This window comes from Silene latifolia, chromosome 5 (genome assembly GCF_048544455.1).
Source record: "Silene latifolia isolate original U9 population chromosome 5, ASM4854445v1, whole genome shotgun sequence".
In the NCBI taxonomy this organism is placed as follows: Eukaryota; Viridiplantae; Streptophyta; class Magnoliopsida; order Caryophyllales; family Caryophyllaceae; genus Silene; species Silene latifolia.
In genome coordinates, this window is record NC_133530.1 from 12036183 (window position 1) to 12061149 (window position 24967).

Here is a 24967-nt window from a genome sequence, read left to right on the forward strand (position 1 = left end):
CCTCTGAGATGGGCTCGTCTTCCTCCTCTGATACATCCACTGTTTCAACCACTACATCCAAATCGAGAACCGGAATCCTCACAATTTCACTGACCGGTCGAGTAGTTTTCGCGTCAGCCGTTTGCGGAATCGCAGGCTCCTCAGAAGGTTGTGGAATCACAGAACTCTCAGAAGTTGAAGTTGGGATAATCAAATTAGTTGGTTCTGCCATATCGTCGCTATTATCAAGATGCAAATTTTCTGTATTAGTAAAAGATAACCGTAATTTAGCTTTAGATTGTAATTTTTGTTTGTTGAAAGAAGATTTTGATCGAGGTTTCTTAGCCATGTTGCAACAGAAACCCTAATTTTCTAGAGAGGATTTTCTCTCTCTAGAATTCATTCTTTCAATAACCATATTAGCACAAAATGTTACATTGATTGTTGTGCCAACTATCCAATTGGTATATTTTTCAGTGTTTAATATTTACATTTTATCTCTCTCTTTTAGTAAAATTAAAGCTGAAATGAAGTTAAAGTGGCAGATGATTTTCTCTATACAATAGCTTCAAAATTAACTTTATGTTTCTTATAAAATTATTATTAATAGAATATAAAAATATTCCCTAGAATTATTTTTGTATCATACGTAATTCATGTAATTAGTAGCTTAATTCATGGGATTGAAATCCTTTAACTTAGGATAGTTTAGATATAGTCTTCCTAGAATTGTGGGTTGACTTAACTAACATAGGAAATATGGTTTCCTATTGTTCCGGATATGAATTCCGAAGTAGGTTTGTTTACCACGCTAGCTTTGTCGAATAATGCCTCTTCTAGCCTTGACTGCTCTCCTCGGCCTCTCCTGCAACAATGAGCAAACTGAGGGCTTGGCTTTGTGCCAAGCGTACTCACTCCGACGCTCAAGTCAGTGAACTTATTGTGATTAAGTAGAATGTTGCTTGATGACGTGTATTGTAGAGAGATGAGAGAGATAATACCAATTTAAGTGGTTCTTAGGTTAGATTTCGGATCCCCTCCTCAATGAGGATTGAGGAGTATTTATAGACTTTCACCTTTTGTCACGTAGTGGCCAAGTGGGCCAAGTGGCATAGCAGGTGGAAAGACTGATCTACCCTCGGCCGAGGGACCTATGGCAGGCCGGCGAGCCTGGTTGACTCCATGCCGAGGGTTCTTGGATATGAGTACGCGGGTATGTGCCCCGGCTGGTAGGTTGCCATGCCGAGACCCAGGCTGGCAGGCCGAAAGGCTGCCTCGGCTGGGATGTCTAAGTCATTGGCTTGCTGTGGATATCTTTGACCTCGTTCAATATGTTGACTTGGTCAGCGGGCACAGAATATGCCCCATCACCTATATAATGTATGATTTGTAAAGCATTCATCAGGGAAAATATTCAATTCTTATATGGTATCAGTTACCAATCCCGATCCTCTACACATCTTCCGCTATACTACTCTACGCTTTAATCTTCTTCTTCTTTGTCTCGTCAGTCACCGTCTCACCATGACTAACGACACCAACACAAAATCTGCATTCCATCCCGCATACTCTGTTTCTAATATCAAAAACTACGTCCCTATCATTCTTGAGGCCGAGAACGTTCATTACGCGTCATGGGCAGAACTTTTCCTCAACACAGCCCGTGCGTTTGACGTCCTTGACCACGTTACACCACCTAAGGACACCGTGATTCAAAAGGATGGGCAGTGGGATCGTCTTGATGCCATTGTCAAACAATGGATTTATAGCACGATTTCACTCGACCTTCTTCATACCATCCTTGAACCCGGTCTCTCCGCACAAGCCGCGTGGGATCGTCTTAAGGACATCTTTAATGACAACAAAAATTCTCGTGCCGTATTTTTGGAGCAGCAATTTACTAGCACTCACATGGATAATTTTCCAAACGTGTCCGCCTATTGTCAAAAACTCAAAATGATAGCTGATCAATTAGCCAATGTTGGTTCCCCTGTGTCGGAGACTCGTTTGGTCCTTCAACTCGTCACGCACCTGTCCGCTGGATACAGTAGTGTGGCGACGCTAATTCAACAAAGTGATCCCTTGCCTTCGTTTTACAAGGCCAGGTCAATGCTCACCCTTGAGGAGAGTCGTATGGCCAAAGAGACCCCCGACACCGCACTACTATCCTCTCAAACTCCCTCTGCTGATTCTGCATCTCGCCCTAATGACAATCACAACAAGAATGGCGGTACCAACAACAATTATAAAGGTAAAGGACATCGGCATAACAATCGCGGAAATTATCGAGGTAAGAACAATCATGGTGGTTTTCATAATAATGGCGGTAGTTCTAATAACAATGGCAGTCATTCAAATTCCAATAACAATAATAGAAATAATTATCGTGGTCAAAATCCGTCTGGACCCGGTAATGCGCCGTCATGGACTTGGGTCCCTTTCTCAGGCTGGCCGCAACAGCCACCACCATGCCCATACCCTACCTCCGGCTGGTCGGCTCCAAATCCTAACTCCTCTGCAGGTATTCTTGGCCCTAGGCCGCAACAGGCGTTTTTCGCGCAACCGTCCCAAACCCCTGGTGCATTCGTCCCAACTGACATCGCAGCGGCGATGCAAACTTTGAGTTTCCAGGGACCCGATGACAATTACTACATGGATACCGGGGCTTCGTCACATATGCAGTCTAACAACGGTACGCTCTCGTCTTATTCTCTTTTGCGTGATAATCGTCACATAATCGTTGGTAATGGCAGTATGATTCCTATTACAGGTCTCGGACACAAGAAACTTCCCTTCCCTAACCACAATTTACACCTAAACAACGTGTTACATGTGCCAAGCTTAATTAAAAATCTTGTTTCGGTCCGAAAATTTACTATTGATAATAATGTTTCCGTTTCTTTTGACCCCTTTGGTTTTACTGTGAAGGATCTCAAGACGGGGAAGCCGATAATGCGAAGTAATAGCACGGGAGACCTATACCCACTTCTCCCATCAAACCATTCCGTCCCTGCCAAATCAACAGCCCTGCTGGCCGCGTCAACTACAACGTGGCATGACCGTTTAGGACATCCCGGTCCTGTTATTTTTAATTCCCTTTGTCATAATAAAACTATTAGTTGTCGTCCAATTAAGTTGTCTTCTATTTGTCACTCGTGTCAGTTAGGAAAGCATGTTAAACTTCCCTTTTCCGAGTCTCTGTCAAACACTGTTAGTCCGTTTGATATTTTACATACCGATTTATGGACATCGCCTGTTATTAGCACCTTGGGGCACCGTTACTATATTTTATTTTTAGATGATTTCACCAACTTTCTTTGGACTTTTCCAATCAAAAATAAATCACAGGTCCACTCCATTTTCTCTACTCTTTATAGCATGATACAAACTCAGTTTCATCGCTCTATTAAAACAGTCCAATGTGATAATGGTCGTGAATTTGACAATACCTCGTTTCATCAATTCTTTGCTAAATATGGTCTTCTTTTTCGTTTCTCGTGTCCTCACACCTCTTCACAAAACGGTAAAGCAGAACGGAAAATCCGTACCATAAATAATATAATGCGTACTCTTCTCCTCCACTCTCATATGCCACCCTCCCTTTGGCACCATGCTCTTGCCATGGCCACATATTTACATAACATCATCCCAAGCAAAGCCAATAATAACATTTCCCCTACCTCAAGTCTATACTACCGGGATCCATCCTACGCTCATTTACGGACTTTTGGTTGTCTTTGCTATCCCCATGTCCCTCCCTCTACCATACATAAACTCGCCCCCCGTGCTACTCCTTGCGTATTTATCGGCTACCCGGAGAACCATAGGGGATACAAATGTTTGGACTTAAAAACTCGGAAAGTAATTATTGCTCGTCATGTAACTTTTGACGAAACAACCTTCCCATTTGCCACTCCCTCCAAACCCGCGGCCCCTGACAACTCTGACCCGCCACCCTATATACTCCACCAACTCCAACAGCCCTCTCCGGCCCACACAACACCGGACCAGCAGCCTCCCTCCCCTGTGCACGCGTCTCCTGACCAGCACCCCCCTTCCCCTGTTCACAGGTCCCCTGCCGAGCCCATCTCCTCTGCCCAGCCGTCCCCTGCACAGTCCCCATCTGCCCAGACCGGTCCCACACAGCCCCAACATCAAACAACAGCCGCCCTCTCCCCACAAATGACCACCCGCGCTCAGCATGGTATCTTTAAACCCAAACACCAATTCGACTTGTGCACTACCTCGCTCTCGCCCATTCCCAAATGCCCTATCACTGCACTCCGTGACCCTAATTGGAATCGGGGCATGACCGACGAATACGATGCACTCATTAAGAATAAGACTTGGGTTTTAGTACCTAGACCGGACAATGTTAATATCACTCGATGCATTTGGCTTTTCAAACATAAATTTAAAGCTAATGGTGAATTGGAGCGGTACAAAGCTCGACTTGTTGTCAATGGAAGGTCTCAACAGATTGGTGTTGATTGTGATGAAACTTTCAGTCCGGTGGTAAAGCCTACTACAATCCGAATTGTTCTCAGTCTTGTCGTGTCCAACAAATGGCAAATACACCAACTCGATGTGAAAAATGCTTTCCTACACGGTCACCTTGCTGAAACAGTTTATATGCACCAACCACCAGGTTTTCGTGACAAGGACCGTCCCAATCATGTGTGCCTTCTCAAAAAATCGCTTTACGGACTCAAACAAGCACCTCGGGCATGGTACCATCGGTTCGCTACATTTGTGTCCACCATTGGCTTCACCCAAAGTCGGTCCGATAATTCTCTATTTATCTATCGGAACGGTAATGACATTGCTTATCTATTATTGTATGTTGATGATATTATTTTGGCAACCTCAACTGATAAGCTACGACTTACTCTCTTGGGACATCTACATTCCGAATTCGCTATGACCGACCTGGGACCCCTAAATTTCTTTCTTGGGATCACTGCCATTCGACACAAGCAGGGGTTATTTTTGCACCAAGCACGTTATGCAGAGGACATTATTAATAGAGCTAACATGGGGTGTTGTAAGCCTGCTCACACACCAGTTGACACAAATTCTAAATTAAGTGCAACAGCCGGCCCACCTGTAGCTGATCCGTCTTTATTTCGGAGTCTCGCCGGAGCCCTTCAATACCTTACATTTACGAGACCCGATATTTCATATGCGGTTCAACAAATTTGCTTACATATGCATGATCCCCGTGAAGCTCATTATGGTGCACTCAAACGGATAATCCGTTATATTAAAGGTACATCCCATTTCGGTTTACATATTAATGAGTCCTCTACTACTTCTCTTGTCACTTATACGGATCGATTGATTGGTCGTTGTCCAGGACACTCGGAGGTCCACATCTGGGTATTGCGTTTATTTAGGTGATAATTTGGTCTCTTGGTCATCAAAGAGACAAGCCACGGTCTCCCGCTCTAGTGCCGAGGCTGAATACCGCGGGGTTGCCAACGTCGTCGCCGAATCATGTTGAGTTCGAAACCTACTGCTCGAACTACACTGTCCAATCAAAAAGGCGACCTTTGTCTACTGCGATAATGTCTCTGCAATTTATCTCTCGGGTAACCCAATTAACCATCAACGCACGAAGCATATCGAACTTGACATTCATTTTGTCCGTGAAAAAGTAGCTCTCGGTGAGGTTATAGTCCGTCACGTTCCGTCTCGATATCAATTCGCAGACATCTTCACTAAGGGTCTCCCACGGGTTTTATTCGATGATTTTCGGTCCAGTCTAAGCATCCGTCCTCCTCCCGCTTCGACTGCGAGGGTGTAATAGAATATAAAAATATTCCCTAGAATTATTTTTGTATCATACGTAATTCATGTAATTAGTAGCTTAATTCATGGGATTGAAATCCTTTAACTTAGGATAGTTTAGATATAGTCTTCCTAGAATTGTGGGTTGACTTAACTAACATAGGAAATATGGTTTCCTATATAATGTATGATTTGTAAAGCATTCATCAGGGAAAATATTCAATTCTTATAATTATTGAGTTTAGTTATAAAACTAATTCATGTAAAACTAGCTAACTCAATAACTTTATCTAAAAACATAAGTTATATCTCTAATTGTAAATCTTTTTACACAAATTCTTGTTTGTGACGGACGCTATCCGTCACAAACAAGAGACGGGTACCATTTTACCTCATAAAGTACTCACTTTTTCTCTCTCTGCAACACTATTCATGTGGTCCCCTTTCTCCACTAACCCATTTTGTTACCATTTTATCTCACAAAATATCCGTCACAAATGGTAACCCGTCACAAGGGAGACCAATTGATCTTTTTAATTGTACCAATTATCAGGCATTTCCATGTTCAAGATTCTTTTTATGTCTGAAGCAAACGATCTCTCTCCTCGCAAATGTTTTAAGTAAAATTAAATAAATTACGTAACTTGGAAGGATAAGACAGAAGAAACACAAAAAGCATGGTATCAAGTTGGTTGACTAATACAGTTATTATTAGGATATTAAAATATTGATTGAGGCTCAATTACCATCTTAAGATTTTAACTGAGATGGTTTTCTTAACATGGTATCAAAGTCAGTGACTAAGAGGTCACATGTTTAAATCCAAGGAGCTCCCGATATCTCACAATTGAGTTTGAGCACATACATGGTATATGTAGAATCACGTACATTAACCACTATTCAAATCCAATGGACATTCCAATAAAGAGGCATAGTAGGATATCTGAATATTTTGATTAAAATGGTTTTGTCAACATACGTAAGGAAATCAATTTCAAAGATCTCTCCATGTTAAGCAATTAGTATTCCTCAAAATAATTAGTTCAAGTTGTAATAAAAAACATATATTATAATGATATGTAGCCTCTATAAATAGGGTAATGCAAATGGTTCATATCACCAAATTAAATAACAACAACCCGTTCATAGAAATCATATAGTCTTATACCATTTTATTTGTAAGGATGGATGTTTCTCCCCAAGTCAATGACCTCACCCCAAAATTTCTCTTGTTTATCCTTCTTATTCCCAATCAGGTACGTATGTAGTATGTTTGATTAGTATTATTACTCGTCCGATTGTATAAAAATGGAAGAGGGGAATGGAAATGAGAGATTTATGTGTTGGAATAAACATCAATCCGAGTTAGAGTCATACTATATATATAATACCCGTCCATTAACATTTAACATCTCATTTTTCATGATGTTACAAAATTTATTACTCTGTATATTACGAGTATATTTGTATACATACTAAAGAGTTATGATTTATTCTTTTACATGCAGGGCCCGATCAATGGAGACAACACTCCAGTTCCAGTTTAAGATGCATGCATGCATGAATGCATGATGTTGAATATGTAATCCCTGCTGTAATATTTATAGTGTCTTGATGTCCAAGTTACTAAATGGCCTTAGCTTTTTAAGTGTGATCTGAGCAGGCAGGGATAGTGTCCTTGTGTGTGTGAGATATGTTTTGCATTTGTTATTTGTATGACTGTATGTTTGTCTTTGAGTTTTACGTACTATGCATGCGAGAGTGTAATATGTTTTGCACTATCACCATGCATAGTACGGCTATACTACTCATCTTCATGTTTTTGTTGATTTGATTTTGTAATAATAAATCTCAAGGCCATTGGACTATATATATAATGCGTTTGCACTCTTTCTTTTAATTTTATTATTATCGTCCTTTATTCAGAAAAATGAAGAAATCCCCAAACTATGCTTTATTATACTCCCTCTGTCCAGGTCATTTATTTGTTTTTGGTTTTGGCATAAAAACCAAGGAAATAGGAGAGACCAATTATTAGAAAGACAAGCAGTTGACTGACGCACATCAAAATGAAATAGGCAAACAAATGACCGAGACGGAAGGAATAATTAATTATCCTTCCTTTAATTTTGTTATTGTCCTTTATTGAATGAAAAATGAAGAAATCGCCAAATGATGCTTTATTTGATACTCCCTCTGTCCCGGTTATTTGTTTGCCTTTGGTTTTGACACAAAAGATCAAGAAAATAGGAGGGACAAATTATTAGAAACGCAAATTGTTGGGTTCTCTTTATTGATGATGACATACCCATTTAACTTGTGCTCTCTTAGTTTACTATTTCAGGATTAATCGATCAATTTGCTAGTCTTAATTACTCAAGGATCGTTAAGTGTTTGCTACTCAAGACATAGAGTCGTTTGGTCATGCTATGTAAAAGTTGGAAGAGTAGAATACTTGTAATAGTGACAGTCTGACATAACGTTACCTGTAACGGGTAATAGTATGCTTGACTATCTCGTTTGACCCGTCACACTTGAAGCAAAACTTTCATTTCAAATATTTCACAAATAGGTTTTCTTAAACCAGTTTAAACATCTTAAAATATTTGAAAAGGTGGTGTGTTAAAAAGAGTTTGTAAAGAGTATTTCAAAAGATTTCCCTTTTCATGAAACAACTTTTGTTTGTCCTTCCATGAACTTGGTTTGGCTTTTTTCTTGTTTATCAAAGGATTGTCCTCTTGCTAATGGCATCTCTTCCTAGTTTCCGAAAACACATGAATCTTTTTAAGGTTAAAACCAAACTCTCTTTTCTTCCTTTTGCTTCTTAGAAAGAAGTCTTTTTTGTGCTAGTTTGGGAAGGTCAACCTTTTTGTTTCTTGACCAAAAGTCTTGACCACAAACCCTAGCATGCACCCCATCGCCCCTTCCTCTATAAAAGGAGCACCACTCTTCACTTTGAAAGCAAGACTTTTTCTGAGAATTTATTTAAGTTTGCAAAATTGTTTTCAAGTTTAAAATCGTTTTAACATTTTGCAAAAGCTTTCAAAGTTTTCAAGTGTTACAGTCACAACAACTGTTGCCTTAAGTATTAAACTCTTTCACTTATGAACCGTTTGATCTTGTAAGTTGTCCACATCAATTCTTGTTAAGAATCAGTCCGTGGAAACTTGATTCTTAAACGTTCTAAGTTAGAGTGTAGAGTTTTAGGACGGAGTAGGCCTTTGACTCTTGTGGCAACCGGAGTAGGTTGCGAGTTGTTTAGTTCTAGGACGAAATAGTCCTTGAACTCTTGTGATAACCGGAGTAGGTTGTGAGTTCTTTTTATTGTACGGGTTTTTAGTAGTCGGAGTAGATCACTAAATCAATCAATAAAAAGTAGATTGGACGTAGGCCCTTGAGTTTTGGCCGAACCAATTCAAAAACCTTGTGTTCTATCTTCGCTTACTTTTATTCCGCTGCTCTTGTTTTTGTTAAGTTTTGTTATTTGCTTTATTCTTGAGTAACAGTTCTGTTCCGGGTGTGATTTCGGAGCAGTGTTATGACCACGTAAGCTTTGTTGAATGATGACTTTGCTTGACTCTTCCTTTCGGCCTCTCTTGAAACAATGAACAAACTGAGGGCTCGGCTTGGTACCGAGCGTACTCACTCCGACGCTCAAGTCAGTAAACTTAAAGGGATTAAGTTGTGTGTTACTTGGCAAAGTATATTGTAGAGAGATAAGGGAGTTTATACCAGATTAATAGTGAGTTTATGGGTTATTCGATTATTTTCGGATCCTTTTCTCAATGAGAGAAGTGGAGTATTTATAGACTTTCACCTTTTGTCACGTAGTGGCCAAGTGGCCAAGTGGCAGAGCAGGTGGAAAAGACTGTTCTACCCTCGGCCGAGGGACCCATGGCAGGCCGGCTGGCCTGGTTGACTCCATGCCGAGGGGTCTTGGATATGAGTACGCGGATGTGTCTCCCGGCTGGCTAGTTACCCAGCCGAGATACAAGTGACAGGCCGACAGGCTGCGTCGGCTAGGCTGTCCAAGATGTTTGACTTGTTGTGGATATCTTTGACCTTGCTCAATATGTTGACTCGGTCGGCCGGGTGCGAGAATATGCCCCATCAATTTGCCCCAGCGTAGTCTATGCCGTGGTATGGACCTTCGATGAGTGTTGAGCGTATTCTACGCAAGTTGAATTTCTTCCCCGGCTTCTTCTTCCTCGGCTTGGTTCTGCTTAGGCCGTATCATATCCCCCTCCACATGGATGTGTAATGGACATCTGATGCGGAAAAGAAAATGGCGCTGGCTGAGACCGAGGTTGAGAGTGCCGTGTGCTTTTGATTGCCCCCGGCCGGTGCTGCCAAGCTTGGTTGAACAGCGGGCCGTTTGACAAGTAGATACCAAGGAGCGTGTTGAAGAAGATACGTCGATTGGCATTCTGTCAAAGAGCGTGTTGAAGAAGATACGTCGATTGGCATTCCGTGGCTGCATGCTTGACACGTGGTTCGGTGTTGATTGGTTGACGCTTCATGGGCTTTGCCCTGATTGGTCAGTTTCATGGGCTTTGCTCTATAAATAGAGCAGTTAGCCCCTGATTTTGGCCACCAAAAATTCATTTTCTCAAAAAAAAAAAAAAAAATTTCCCTCTCTTAGTTTTTCGAAGGAACTTCTCTCTAGTCTTCAAAGCGTTACTCGGCGTAACACTTTTCCAAGGTAAACAAACAAATTTTTCAACTTTTATTTGTCAAGTTTTTGTTGTCATTATGTCTTCTACTGATGCTGGACCCAGTACTTCTGCGCCGGGGGGCGAACCGTCGCGTCCTGATGAAGAGGAGGCCCTGGTTGTCACCCCGATAAGGTTTGGGGTCCCAAGCCGCTTTCTCCTGAGATTGATCCAAAATTTTTGGAGGGTTTCGAGGATGATGATGATGATGTTGATGATGATGGTGATGATGATGATGATGATGAGGCGACCCCTTCTGTCGTAAGGAGGCCGCTTATTTCGGGGCACGGTGATGCACGCTCGATCGATCCGATCGTGCACGGACGAACAAGTTCGCCGATTGTTCGGTTCGAACTTTTTGAGCACCATTACTCCTTCGGTAGGGGGTATAGAATTGTTATCCCCGAGGAGGGTCGCCGTCTGTTGCCCTCCCGCTGGTCGTATCGGCGTATACATCAAACACTGGAGTATGGGCTCCGGTTTCTCCGAATGAATACGTTGCTGCTATTATTAAAGCGATGAATGTCGCCGTGGCCCAACTGCATCCGTTGGCCATCAGGACGATTGTTGGCTTTGTGTGGTTGTGTTTTTTCAAAGGGGATGCCCCAACGGTGAACCTCTTCCGCCGGCTCCACCATCTTAAACAAACTACCCTAGGCGGCCAGGGGTGGTACAAAGATACAAACCGAGCAAGCCGTCACCGTTTCCAAGCTGACGTCTTGCAAGGACTGGAGGGGGTGGTGGGTAAACGTTGAGGTTCCGGAGGACTATCCGCTGCCCCGGTCCTTCCAGGGCCGCGTCAATTTGCAGTGCGAGAGTAAAAGGGAGCATGATAGATACGTCTCCCGGAGTAAGCTTAAGATGGACGCCAGCAGGGTCCCTCTTAATGAGGACGAAAAACGGGCAATGAGGCTGTTTGAGGCCGAGAAGGATGGGACGCCGAAGGGATGGATGCCCCCGACGCAGATCGTTCTTCAGGATGAGCCGCTTCCGCCACGTCGCCTCATACCGGCCCTCGAACAGGGTGAGTGGGGTCGGTGTGAGGCCCATCTTTGCTTTTTATGTTTCTGTATTTTGAATCTTGGGTTATTTCCTTTGTTTAACTCCTGCTTTGTTTCTTTTGCAGACCGATTTGGCCCGGAACTGTCTGTCTCTGCTCTCCAGAGGTTGGGACTTGACGAGAACGGGAAAGTTGTTGAGCTGCATCCTAAGGCCCAGACACGTGATCGCCGACCGGCTCCTAACGAACTCAAGGACCAGCAGTTGAAGGCACTGGATGTGACGGCGGCTCAGGCGAAGGTTGCCAGTAACGTGCCGCGCCGCAAACCAAAGACAACGCCTATGGCGGCGACGGCGTCAACTCCGGTTCAGTCTTCAATCCCTGTGGTCCAAAAGCAGCCGGTGGTCATCGATGTTGAGGAGGAGGTCACTGTTGCGGAGGCTCCTCCTTCTTTGAATAAGAGAAAAGAGACCGAGTCTGCCGCCGCTGCTGTTACCGAGGCCGGTAAAGAAAAGGGTCCTCCAACCAAGAAGGCCAAGGCTGGTACGGATCTAACCTATGGCTCAGATTTAGCTGGTTCATTAGGCATTCCTGATGACAGACTTTCTGACATGTCAATGAATGTTGACATGGATGCTCTGTCTGAATTTTATGTAGATCAACCGCCGCCGGTTGTCTCTCTCACTGAACGGCAATCGGAGAAGCGGCCTGTGCAGACGGGCAATCAAAATGTCACCGTCGACTCCTCATCCCTGAAGCCTTCCGCCGCTCAGCTTGTGGCGGAAGGCATAAGGTTGTGCAAGAAGCTGGCGAAGTGGAACGAACTAGCCGGCGCCCATATTATGGAGCAAGAAACGGTCATGGCTCAAGCTGCCCCTGCGGTTGAACGGCTTAGGCTTGAGCTTGATGCCTCTAAGCAAGAGGCCGAGAAGGCGAAAAAGGACCTCCAGGCCGCCGAAAATGATTTCCCGAGCGAAATCTCGGGAGGATCTTTGAGAAGGCGGTCCTAGCCGAGAGGGCCAAGGTTGAGGGATCTTGGCCGATGCCGCTAAGCTGCAGGAGGAGCGGGACAAGCTTGGGCGATTCTGACGCTGCGGTTGGTAAGAGGGAGGAATGGAAGTCTCGTATTCGGCTCGGGCGAAGGGACACAGGAACACAAGGGCTATCCTCGCCCGGAGGGAGAAGGACATTGAGACGCTCCAAAACGTCATCATCCCTAACATGTGTGCCCAGTACCGGGACCAGGCCGAAGAAGCCACCAGGGAAGTAATCAGAGAGCTCTTTCCCAAAGACCCCTTCCCGTGGCGCAGATTTTGACCGGCTTCTTGATGAGAAGGCGGCCGCTGCGGAGGCAAAGGTCGCGGAGAAGGCGAGGGCGCGAAGGCCGCCGAGGAGGCTGCGGAGAAGGCGGCCCATCTTTGAAAAGGTGAAAGCGGCCAGGGAGGAAGCGAGAGGGGCAAAGGCGGTGAAGCCGCTAAGTCGGCTTCCGGGTCGCCCATCGATGGTGATCTTGCATCGCTGGCGATGGCGCAGCGTAAACAGGCATAGGGAGATGGGCGGTCGTCACCGGATTCACCCGACCCTTCAGACAGTTTCAGCTGTTCGGGGGCCAACTATTGAGCCTTTCCTCCCTGCCATCTTTTTTGGCGCTTTCAATTCTAATGTCTGTAACCTTTTGCTGTACCTTTCTCTTTTTTTGTTGAACTTTGGTAGGTAATGTTTAGGCTATCCCTATGGGGACGGTCGTCGACTTCTTTCTTGTATTACATGTGAACATTTTTAATAAGAGTTTGTTTATTGGCCCTCGGCTTGGCCGGGGCTTTGATCACAATCCTTCATTCAGTTGTCTTCTTTCGTTATTAGTTGAGCGCTTTTTTTTTTTCTGTTTTTACCTTCGGCTTGGCCGAGGCAGTTAGAATGCGTATCTCAACTGTACTTAACGTTTTTAAACATGTTGGCATGTCGGTCGCTTCCTCCTTCACTCTCGGTCTGGCCGAGGCGTCAGATTTGCGCTTCCCAACCGCCGTTGTGAACATGTTAGCGTATCGGTCGTTGTGTCCCCGTCACTCTCGGTCTGGCCGAGGCAATCGGGGTTACGGCTCGACAGCGTTCGTATCTGTAGACGTGTTGATCGCTTCCTCTTTCACTCTCGGTCGGAGACGTCCGATTGCGTTTCTCAACCGCACTTATACGTTCCTAAGCATGTTGGTCGTTGTGGCGAGTACCAAGCGCGTTGGCAAGTCGCGTTTCCCTCGTCACTCTCGGCTTTGGCCGAGGCAACCGAGTTTACGTTTTGACGCTTTCGTATCTATAGACATATTGATCGCTTCTCTCGCCACTCCGGATTGGCGGGCGATCGATTGCGTCTCAACCGTGCTTATACGCTTTTGTACTTCGATAGTGACTGCCCGGCTTTGGCCGCAGCGTCTATTCTGGCATGACTATGGAGGGGACAAGTATTTTGATGGAAAACTTGGATCACTTTTTATAAGGTATAATCACACGTTGGGGTGCCCACAACGATCTCGGACACCTCCGCCGCTATATGAAATATTTCCTTAGGTTGTCTGTGTTCCAGTGGCTCATTAGAGGCACTCCCTCCATGTCTGTCAGCCGGTATGTCCCCGGCCTCATTTCTTCAATCACTTTGTAGGGTCCTTCCCAGTTGGCCGTCATTTTACCATGGATGTTTCCTTTGTTGGTCGCGGCTGACTTTCTTAGGACTAGATCTCCTACTCTTAAGTCTCTTTTGTGGACCCTACGGTTGTATGCTCTTCTCATTCGGTTTTGATACACTGCCAAGTTAAGCCGTGCCGTGTCTCGGCTTTCTTCGACCAGGTCTAGAGAGGCTTTGAGGCCTTCCTCATTTTCGACTGGGTTAAAGGTTTGCGTTCTGAATGTCGGCACCGCTGCTTCAATTGGCAGGACGGCTTCAGACCCATAGACTAGGTGGAATGGACTGTACCCCGTTGCTTCTTTCTCCGTGGTTCTAAGGGACCACAGGACGCCGGGTAGTTCATCAGCCCACCTTCCCTTTAGATCTTCAACCTTCTTTTTTAGCCCGTTTAGGATTGTTTTATTAGCTGCTTCCGCATGCCCGTTGCTCTGAGGGTGGCAGACGGAGGAGTATGCAAACTTGATACCGAGCTCTTCTAGCCAGTTCATCACCATGTCACTCCAAAACTCTCGGTCGTGGTCAAATACCATGACTTGGGGTAACCCAAAGCGAGTTATGATGTTCTCCCAGATTACCTTTCTTACGGCCGCCGTGGTCTTGGCAGGTACTGCGACAGCTTCGACCCATTTGGTGAAGTAGTCAACGGCGACGATCAGGTACTTCCTTCCTCCGGAGGCCGTCGGAAATGGTCCTAGTAAATCCATTCCCCATTGTGCAAATGGCAGGGGACTAAGTACCGGTTGCAGGTCTCGGGAAGGTGCGTGTATCACCGGAGCATGCATTTGACAATTCTTGCACTTCTTGGTCTTAGCTCTGGAATCCTCAAGCATGGTAGGCCAGAAGTAGCCGGCTCGGAGAGCTTTGTGGGCTAGCGTTCTTGCCCCCATGTGATGTCCACAGATGCCTTCGTGAATCTCTGTCAAGATATGAGCTCGTGTAATTTGGGCCGACACATTTCAAAAGTGGTCTTATCACGGACCTTCTGTATAGTTCTCCTTCAAACACTAAGTACCTTGCGGCGATCCTTCTTATCTTTTGGGAGAGACTGCGGTCCTCCGGTAACTCTTTTGTTAGTTTGTATTTCATTATCGGAGTCATCCACGTCGTCTCGGTTTCTATGTCGCCCACCATGCCGACGGTCTCAGTGATGCTTTTAGCATTCCTGATATCCACCAAAGACGGTTGGTGACATTCTTGATGCTTGAACTGGCAAGTTTTGAGAGAGCGTCGGCTCGGTTGTTCTCAGACCTGGGGATGCATTGGATTTGGAAAGATTTCAATTTTGCAGTGTCAGCTTTTACCCTTTCCAGGTATCTTACCATCCCATCGTCTCGAGCCTCATACTCTCCTCTGATTTGGTTAGTCACCAATAGTGAGTCTGTCTTCAACACAATGTGTTCCGCTCCGGCAGCTCTAGCTAGCTCGACTCCAGTTATCACCGCCTCGTATTCGGATTCGTTGTTTGAGGCCGAGAAGGTAAACTTCAAGGCATACTCAAACTCGTCCCCGTTTGGGCTGATGATAAGGATGCCGGCTCCTGAGCTGTTCGTCGTGGAGGACCCGTCGGTGTATACTTCCCATACTCCGGGATTTGGTTCTTCTTGATATGTGCACTCGGCCAGGAAGTCTGCTAGTACCTGCCCCTTTATCGAGGGCCTCGGCTTGTATTGAATGCCGAAGCCGGATAGCTCTACTGCCCATTTGATGAGCCGGCCGGATTTTTCGAATTTTTCCAATGCTTTCTCCAATGGCTGGTCGGTTAGGACCGTCACGGGATGTGCGTCGAAGTAAGGTTTCAGTTTCCTTGCGGCAACGACGACAGCAAAGGCTGCTTTTTCGATCAGTGGATAATTTCTTTCGGCGGCCAGCAGTGTATGGCTGATAAAGTAGATTGGGTGTTACTGCTTGTCTTCTTCTCTGACGATTACGGCACTGACCGTGGCCAAGGTAACGGCTATGTATAGATATAGCGTCTCCCCCAGCATCGGCCTGGACAGGGTCGGGAGAGTTAGAAGATGAGCTTTCAGTTGCCTGAAAGCTGTGCTCTGTTCCTCCCCCCAGCTGAAGTCTTTATTCCCCTTCAACAATTTGAAGAATGGGGTGCTCTTGTCGGCTGACCGAGAGATGAAACGGGCGATAGCCGCCATCCTCCCGGCCAACATCATAACCTCTTTTTGATTCCTCGGCTCAGAGAGGTCCAAAGATTGCTTGGACTTTCCGGATTGGCATCAATTCCCGCGCGCCGACAAGCACGCCGAGGAACTTACCTGCCCGGACGCCGAAGTTGCATTTCATTGGGTTAAGTTTCATCTTGTATTTCCTTAGTGAACAAAATGTTTCGCTCAAGTCGGCCAAGTGCTCGCTGTCAGACTTGCTTTTTACAATAGCATCGTCGACGTAAGCCTCGATGTTTCGCCCTTTTTGATCTTGAAACACTTTGTCCACCAGCCTAGTGTAAGTTGCGCCAACGTTTTTCAAAACGAACGGCATCATTTTATACATGTATGTGCCGTGTATGGTGATGAATGCGCACTTAGGCATGTCTTCTTCGGCCATGAATACCTGATGGTACCTTGAGAAGGCGTCTAGCAGGCTTAGCATAGTGTAGCCTGCCGTTGCGTCAATTAAGCTATCTATTCGAGGCAAGGGATAGCAATCTTTAGGGCATGCTTTATTAAGATTTGTAAAATCAACACACATCCTCCACCCCCCTGATGACTTCTTTACCATTACAACATTTGCTAGCCACTCAGGGTAAGTACAAGGCATGATAAAGCCTGCCTCTAGCAATTTATCTACCTCGGCCTTGATGGCCTCGTCTTTCTCGGCCGAGGAGTTCCTCATCTTCTGCTTGACAGGGCGAGCGGTGGAGAGCACGTTCAGCATGTGAACGATCACCTCTCGGCTCACGCCTGACATCTCGGCGGTTGAGTACGCGAAGACGTCTTTGTTCTTCCTCAGCAGGTCTAGGAGATCGGCTCGATTATATGGCGCCAGCCGACACCGACAGTTATGGTGCGTCCTGGGTCAATTTCCACTTGCTCAGTCTCGGCTCCCTCGACCATGCTGACGTTGTTGGTGTTCATCGGATCACCCTCCTGTTGTAAGGATGGGCTCTACCCCTTCTCTGATTTCTTCACCACTTTGAGGGATTGTATGTTACACCCTCTGGCAGATATTTGGACATTGACAATTTCGTCTCTCTCGTCCTTTGAGACGAGTTTTTGTGCCTCCCCCCGATCCGAGACATACATCAATGTCAGGGCCCGGATGGACATTACAGCATCGGCCTCGCTCAAAGTAACCCTATCGAACATTGTAGGCGGACGAACCATCAATGACCACGAACTCGGATAAAACATTCTTGGCCGCATCCGTCCGGCCGAACATCACCGCAACTGATTGACCCTGGGGTACCAGTAGGCCCCGAGAAGTCGTATAGTGGGTTGGTGCGGGGGCTCGGGTCCTCAATCTTCGACCGAGATTGAGGAAGCATTCCCCGAACATGATGTTCGTGTAGGCGCCCGTATCAATTAGGCACCTCTTAACCAAGTGGTTGGATATGTCAGGTGGACTACCTGGTCGTCATTTTGTGCGGGGCTACGACTCCTTCGTAGTCTTTCTTTCCGATGGTTATATCGGGGACGGTGGAAGCGGGGATCGCTGTGGTGGGCACAAAGTTGATGGCTTGGTAAAGCTCATTTAGGTGTCGTTTGTGCCCATTAGCTGACCCTCCGTTCTCGTTTCCTCCGATAACCACCTGGATCACTCCCATCCTCTGGAATACTGATTTCCTATTCGCTCCGTCGGAGCTCGTTTTCGGGGCCCCAGCTACGTACTTGTTGAGGGCCCCCTTTCGGATCAGCTCCTCGATGACATTCTTCAGATGCCGACAGTTGTCGGTCTTATGGCCGGGCTAGCCGTGGTAATCGCAAAATTGGCTTGCGTCGCCTTCCGCCCTCGTCTTGGGGGGTCTTGCCCACTTCTGCCCTTCATTCTTGCTCAGGGCGAAGACCTCGGCCGGAGATTTGACCAGGGGGGTGAGACCGCTGTACCGCCTCTGGGTGTATGGTCCCGAACTCCCCCCGGCGCCCGCCGAGTTCTGCTTCCTGTTAAATCTCTCAAGCCGTGACCGATTCATGTCACGGCGACCTTCATCAGCATTCTCCCGGTGGCTATTCCTTTCTGGGTGCCCAGCTTCACTGTGGCCTACCCAGGTCTTGTGGTAATCCTCCACCTTTACGGCTCGATCGGCCATCTTTCTGGCGGAGTCCAGGTTGAGGTCCTCGCACTTGATCAGCTCATTTTTGAGCTCGCCTTTCGGGAGGCCTTTTATCAGCGCGAAGGCCGCCAGTTAAGTGTTCAGCTCACGGATCTGCTGAGCTTTTGCGTCGAACCTCTTCACATAGCTTCGTAGAGACTCGTCCTCCCCCTGTCGGATAGTGAGGAGATCCGATGTCTCCACGGCCCTTCTCTTTGTTGGGCGTCGGGCTATGCGAGTTATCCCTTAGGTCGGCGTAGCAGTATACCGAACCATTAGGCAGCCCCTTGTACCAACTCTGGGCCATTCCATGCAGGGTTGTTGGGAAGACGCGGCACCACACCTCATCAGGCTGCTCCCATACCGACATGTAAGACTCGAAAGCCTCGGCATGGTCGGTTGGGTCATTGTCTCCTTTGTATGATAGGGACGGCAGCTTCAGTTTGGTCGGCACGGAGACGTCGAGGACTTAGGCACTGAGGGGCTGTCTGACCACGTGTCGAATGACACGTGGCGATCGGCTCCTCGCAGCCCTAGTCCGGCTTCTCTCCCCGTGGCGGGAAGGGCTTCTTGTTGTCCGACTTTGGAGAGTCGGACTTCTTTCTTCATTTCTTCGGAGGTGGCCTCGTTGTTGCCGCGGCGACGTTGTCCTCCCGCGAGTGGGGGAAGGACTTTGGTCTGCCACTGGCAGCACGGGCTCCGCCGGCGTCCTAGTATGCATGGCTCCTTGTATCACCCCGGACAAGTTGTTCGGGGTCACTTTATGGGCCCTGGTCACCTGTGGGTGTGCTGCCGTCACCGTCGTTGCGGCGGGGGTGATCGGCGTATTACCCATCAGGTCCAGGAATAGCTTCGGTTGATTTGGTCGCATCGACCACATGTCCCATGACGGTGACATGGCTCGTAGGCGGCGGTGTTTACGGTAGTATCGGCATCCCGTACGCCGGTTGAATTACTCGGCCGGTGGGGGACTGCCCGATCTCAGAATTAGTGACTGTGTCATCCTGGTAGAATGCAGTTTCGTCGCTCACAATTATTTCTTGTTGTTTCGACATCTTCTTAGCTTGCTGGGTGGGTTTTGTTTTGTGTTTTTTTTTTTGTAAGGGATTTAACTAGCTTTTTGAATCTCTTTCCCACAGACGGCGCCAATTGTTCCGGGTGTGATTTCGGAGCAGTGTTATGACCACGTAAGCTTTGTTGAATGATGACTTTGCTTGACTCTTCCTTTCGGCCTCTCCTGAAACAATAAACAAACTGAGGGCTCGGCTTGGTACCGAGCGTACTCACTCCGACGCTCAAGTCAGTAAACTTAAAGGGATTAAGTTGTGTGTTACTTGGCAAAGTATATTGTAGAGAGATAAGGGAGTTTATACCAGATTAATAGTGAGTTTATGGGTTATTCGATTATTTTCGGATCCTTTTCTCAATGAGAGAAGTGGAGTATTTATAGACTTTCACCTTTTGTCACGTAGTGGCCAAGTGGCAGAGCAGGTGGAAAAGAACTGTTCTACCCTCGGCCGAGGGACCCATGCAGGCCGGCTGGCCTGGTTGACTCCATGCCGAGGGGTCTTGGATATGAGTACGCGGATGTGTCTCCTACCGGCTAGTTACCCACCGAGATACATGTGACAGCCGACAGGTGTCGCGTCGGCTAGGTCTGTCCAAGATGTTTGACTTGCTGTGGATATCTTTGACCTTGCTCAATATGTTGACTCGGTCAGCGGGTGCAGAATATGCCCCATCAAGTTCTATATACTGTCACATTCGTTCTGTAGCCTGTACTTCATTTGCTAAGACGAATAGCAACAGTCAAGACCATTGTTATCCTCAAGTTTTAGCAAGTATTCATATTTCAATACTCGTTTAATTCTTCAATTTAATCGATGTATTCACTTATCTTCTACATTATCAAACAACTTACTTTAATTCCATAAAGTTTAAGTTGAAAATTTTAAATAGTACATAATTCACCCCCCTCTTAGGTACTTGAATCCATAAACTCTTCACAAATAATTGACTGATGCACCCTAAAATGAAATAGACAAACAAATGACCGGAACGGAGGGAGTAATATATAGATGTATAACTTCAGAACCGAGACCTCTGATAAGCAAGACCATGCATTCTGCTAACAAAAACTTAGCCCTAATAATTTAATCTTACAATTTCCGTAAGTACCAAACAATGTAGGGATATTTCGGTTTAGCAAGTTTGGCATTTCTGACATGCATAAAAAGTAGGTGATTATACAATTTGTGCTATAAAATACCTTCGATCAATTTGTATGTAGGATTAGCATGGGATGCATGGCTGGTGTTTGTAGGTTTTGATTTTTTTTAGGTTGTCTTTTTGTGGTTCGTTTCTCAAGGCTTGGCCTCTTAGACACGAGTATATCTCCTATAAAACAACTTTATAATAAAATAATCTATAAAATACCTTTGATCATGTACTATGGTTTTCTAATACAGCTAGTCTTGCTTGTGACGGGCTAATTCCGTCACAAGCTTGTGACCTCTCACAAAAAAGAAGAGCGGATAAGGTGGGGCACTCCCATATGCTTCCCACTCACCTCTCAATGGGTATTTTGTGAGAGGAAACGGTATCCGTCACAAACGTGTGACGGATACCGCCGTCACAAATGAGAATTTGTGTTTCTAATAATAATTGTGTAAAACTGTTTAATACTCCCTCCAATTCTGCCTATAGTTCCCTCTTTCCTTTTCGATGATAGTCACGTTTTGTTCCCTCTTTCCTTATTTAGTAAATTTTCTGGTGGTGAAATGACCATAGTGTCCTTATTGCATTTTGTTATTTACTCATTGTGCCATCCACTTGGCCCACACCTTTTACACTAACCCAACCCAATTACCCCCTCCCAATTCTAATTTGGACCCCCTAATTAACCCAGCCCAACTCTAACTCCCTAATTAACCTAATCACTCCCGCCTATTTCTACGACACTCTAGAGGCTTCTCTTAGAAACCCTAACAATGTCTTCTCTTCCTGATTAACCCAGCCGTTCCCTCTTTCCTTTCTCCCTCAATTTCTCCGCCTATATTCTTCATAATCTTCATCCTCTTCATCTTCACACACAAAATCTGAGACTCTTTCCCTCAATCTCTTCATCGCCTATTCTTCAAACACAAAATCGCATACCCATTTCTGTCAAGTTTCTCATGTCTGATAATATGAGATACGATTATGAAGATGAGTGTTCATCTTCAGATCTGGTTTTTGAAGAAGATCCGTGTACATTTAACATGTTTACTGTTGATGTTCCAGAAGTTGTGTATGAATCTGACATTGAAGAAGCGATGGCCTCTGAATCTGGGATTTTGGAGGGGTCAGTGATGATTTCTACAAAAAAAAAAAATGAGTCTGAATCATCTGATCTTCCATCCTCTGAGTTTGTTCCTGATTCTATGGGTGATGTTGACACTGTTGTGCCAGAAACCTGTCCTGAGTTTTTGGCATTTGATAAGAGGATGGAGGAACTTGATCGTGAAGCTAATAGAAGAATCATCGCGGTTGAGGAGCGAAAGAAGAGGGTATTGGCGATGCAAGATACTCCTGAACATAAGAGATGGTTTATTTTGGAGATCTCTAAATATTTTCCAGCATTTAAAGTTGCACTTGAAGATCTTTAGAGGTTGATCTCAATTGAACTTTTTTTCAATTTATTTTTCAGTTTATTTAAATTAACTAATGATGAAATTGCATGCATATTGTTAATTAAAGCCCAATGATAATTATTTGAGGGCCTGATAATTGTTTGCATGCATAATGCCACCATTATCTTAGATTTTGACGAGGCTATGCATGCATTCAATCATCATTTGTTGTTATTATCATTATTGTAATCAAGTTGTATGCCAATGGGAGATTTAAATAAACAGCGTCACCAACATCATCAACATCAAAATGTGCAAACTTAATACAGACTTAAATGAACCTAGAATTAACAAAAAAATACAGCTTGTTCTTGAGTTTGACTGTCTGCTGCTTTTTGGTTGTGAACATCTTTGTTTTCTGGTTCTTTTACTTGCCGAGTCTATTCTTGATCTTTTATTCTTGGTTGGTTGTTGTCTTTTTTTTCTGGTTGCACAAAATGAGTACATCAACCAACCAAAGTTGATGGTTGGCGTCTTAACTGTCTACTATATCAAATAAGGTGAATCGACATTACAAAGATCTACCAACTCGTAAGAATTTTTTGCATTACTTGCATTAGCAACATCAACATGTCAACATTGTTAATATACCGATCTTTGTCTTTTACCAAGCTTTTTTCTGCCTCTAAATACTCTGGGAGTAATCCTTCCTTTGCTAATTTGCTCTTATGCATGTGTGGTATTTTGTAATCATTATGTCCTCTTCGTTTTAACACTTCTAGCATACAACCCTGCATTGTGATGAACACATAATTTAGCTTAATCACTTCTAAATTGTCGAAGGCAGTTGTTACTGCTACCACTATCTCATCCAATTTGTATGAATTGGTGAGTGTTTGGAGAGACTGGATGGCCCTAAAAAGTCCCAAATCCAACACATTAAGGTCCGTGAATTTGGGGTTCTTTGAACTAATTGTATGTTCCACCCATCACCGCTTGCTTTGCCTCTCTCGAAATCTGGATCATTGTTCTTTGATGTGTGGCCTTGCATTATCTTGCTGGATGAATATGTTTTTACTTGCATTTGCAGGCCATTTTCTCTTGATTTCTGGTAGCACCACCCCTAGCATCATATTTTTGATAACTGGTTTGGTAATGCTTTCAATTGGTTTTGTCTCTAGTGTGCCTGCAACCCTATTCTTTGAGTTTCTTTGGGCTGGCTCCAAAGAAACAAAGGGCCAAATTCCTATCTTTCCATCAAAAACACATTCATTGTTAGCATCAAATTTTGGTCTCGCAACAGCACACATAAACATGATTTTGCCTATGTAAGATTTTGATTGAACACTTCTGAATGGTTCTTCTTCTGGGTCTGGTTCTGTCTGACTTAAGTAGTACCTTTGCCCATCTTTAGTGATGTAAAACCATTTCTCATCTATGTGTATAAGATTACCTTGGTCTTTGAACATGATTTTACTTAGCATTTCATCATAATAAAGCTTTGAGAGACAGAAAATTAACCTAGCAAGCTTATTTTTGTCTGTCAAACTTGGTTTTAGAGCATTGGTATGACTCCTTATCACTTTACTTTTAACCCATCTACACACAGTTGACTGACTTATAGCCATAGCAGCAGCCACCCTTTTTTTAGTAGTCCTGAGTTTGTAGTGAATGCTTTTGAACCTTGCAGCATCAAATGTCACCTTGTTAGTTCCTTCCCTTCCCTTTAGTTTGCTATTCACGTTAATGAGTTCCCCTGCATCTCTTTGTTGCTTTGCTTCATTCCATAAATTCGTGATGGCTTTCCTGGTTACACCATATTGTTGAACCAACTCTAGCATGGTACCCCTGACTGGTTTCCCATTTATACATTTCAGAAGTATAATCTGAATAATTTTTGCTCTCTCTAAGTTACTCAAGTTTCTGATTTTTTTTGCCATGAATTTGTTTGTGTTTAAGGATAATTTATTTGGGTGTATTTAATGAGATTTTTTGTTTGTTTGCATATAAATGATCTGCCTATAACAGTGACTTTCTATATATACCTGTAACAAACCCTAATTATTTGAATTGCACATAATGTTGATTGATGTTGGCGCAAATTTGGAACTGCTCTGAAATGTTCTAATTGGCGCAATCCTGAAAATTTGGCCTAAATTTGATCTTAATTTGGTGCCAAATTTCAAATAATTTCTCCACTTGTGTGTTCTCTTGATGTTACAGTTTTGATTAATGACAATGAAGGAAGAAGTGAAGGAAAACCCATGCAAATCTGAAGTTAATCTCATTTTGTAGCTTTATGAATCTAGAAATCTGAATAAGTGTAACTTTAATTTCAGAATTTTTATGAAGGGTTGTAATTTTATGAATCTAGAAATCTCAACATTGTAATTTAAGTAATGTAGAAATTGTAAGAAATGTAGAAATTTGAAAAATTCGAGATGTATGAAGTGTACAATTTTCTAAAATTGTATGAAAATTATGGCCCACGGTTTATGTAATTTTGGAGGGAAGGATTAAGTTTAATCCATATTGCTTTAGTTAATTAATCTTCTCTTCTCTTTCCTACATACAAGTCAACTTGTCATTTTTTTTCTTTCTTTATTCATTTTCCTTAAATGTTGTGCACAAAGCCTTGGGGAACTTCAGGCAGAATTGGAGGGAGTAGAAGATTTGTTCCATAGACACACATGTCCGTCCCGTTTAATTCAATTCAGGACTTAGTTTCTTTTCCTTTTACTCTTATTCAATTTACTTACTCCGTATATTTTATTATATTATGATTATTGTTTTGTTATATGAAAAATAAGAAAATTATCAATGCTAGTTGTACTTCAGATTTAGATGTCAAACATGTACCACTGTACAAAGTAAAACGTAGGTTGGTGGTTTATTCATTTTACATTCAATAAAAGAGAGTAGATGATAACAAAAGCA

The 24967-nt window shown here is 44.3% G+C and overlaps 1 protein-coding gene and 1 long non-coding RNA gene across 2 annotated transcripts; one reads left to right on the forward strand and one right to left on the reverse strand.

Annotated features, from left to right (window-relative positions):
• The first annotated feature begins 6907 nt into the window (after positions 1–6907).
• LOC141655902 (uncharacterized) lies at positions 6908–7639 on the forward strand. The gene is made up of 2 exons (XR_012548230.1): positions 6908–7025; positions 7278–7639. It is a non-coding gene; the product is annotated as an uncharacterized LOC141655902 (long non-coding RNA).
• A 15413-nt stretch (positions 7640–23052) lies between these two features.
• Positions 23053–23970, reverse strand: LOC141654832 (uncharacterized). Its single transcript, XM_074461947.1, has one exon. It carries the CDS (start codon positions 23968–23970, stop codon positions 23053–23055), a length of 918 nt encoding a protein of 305 aa, XP_074318048.1.
• Positions 23971–24967: the final 997 nt, after the last annotated feature.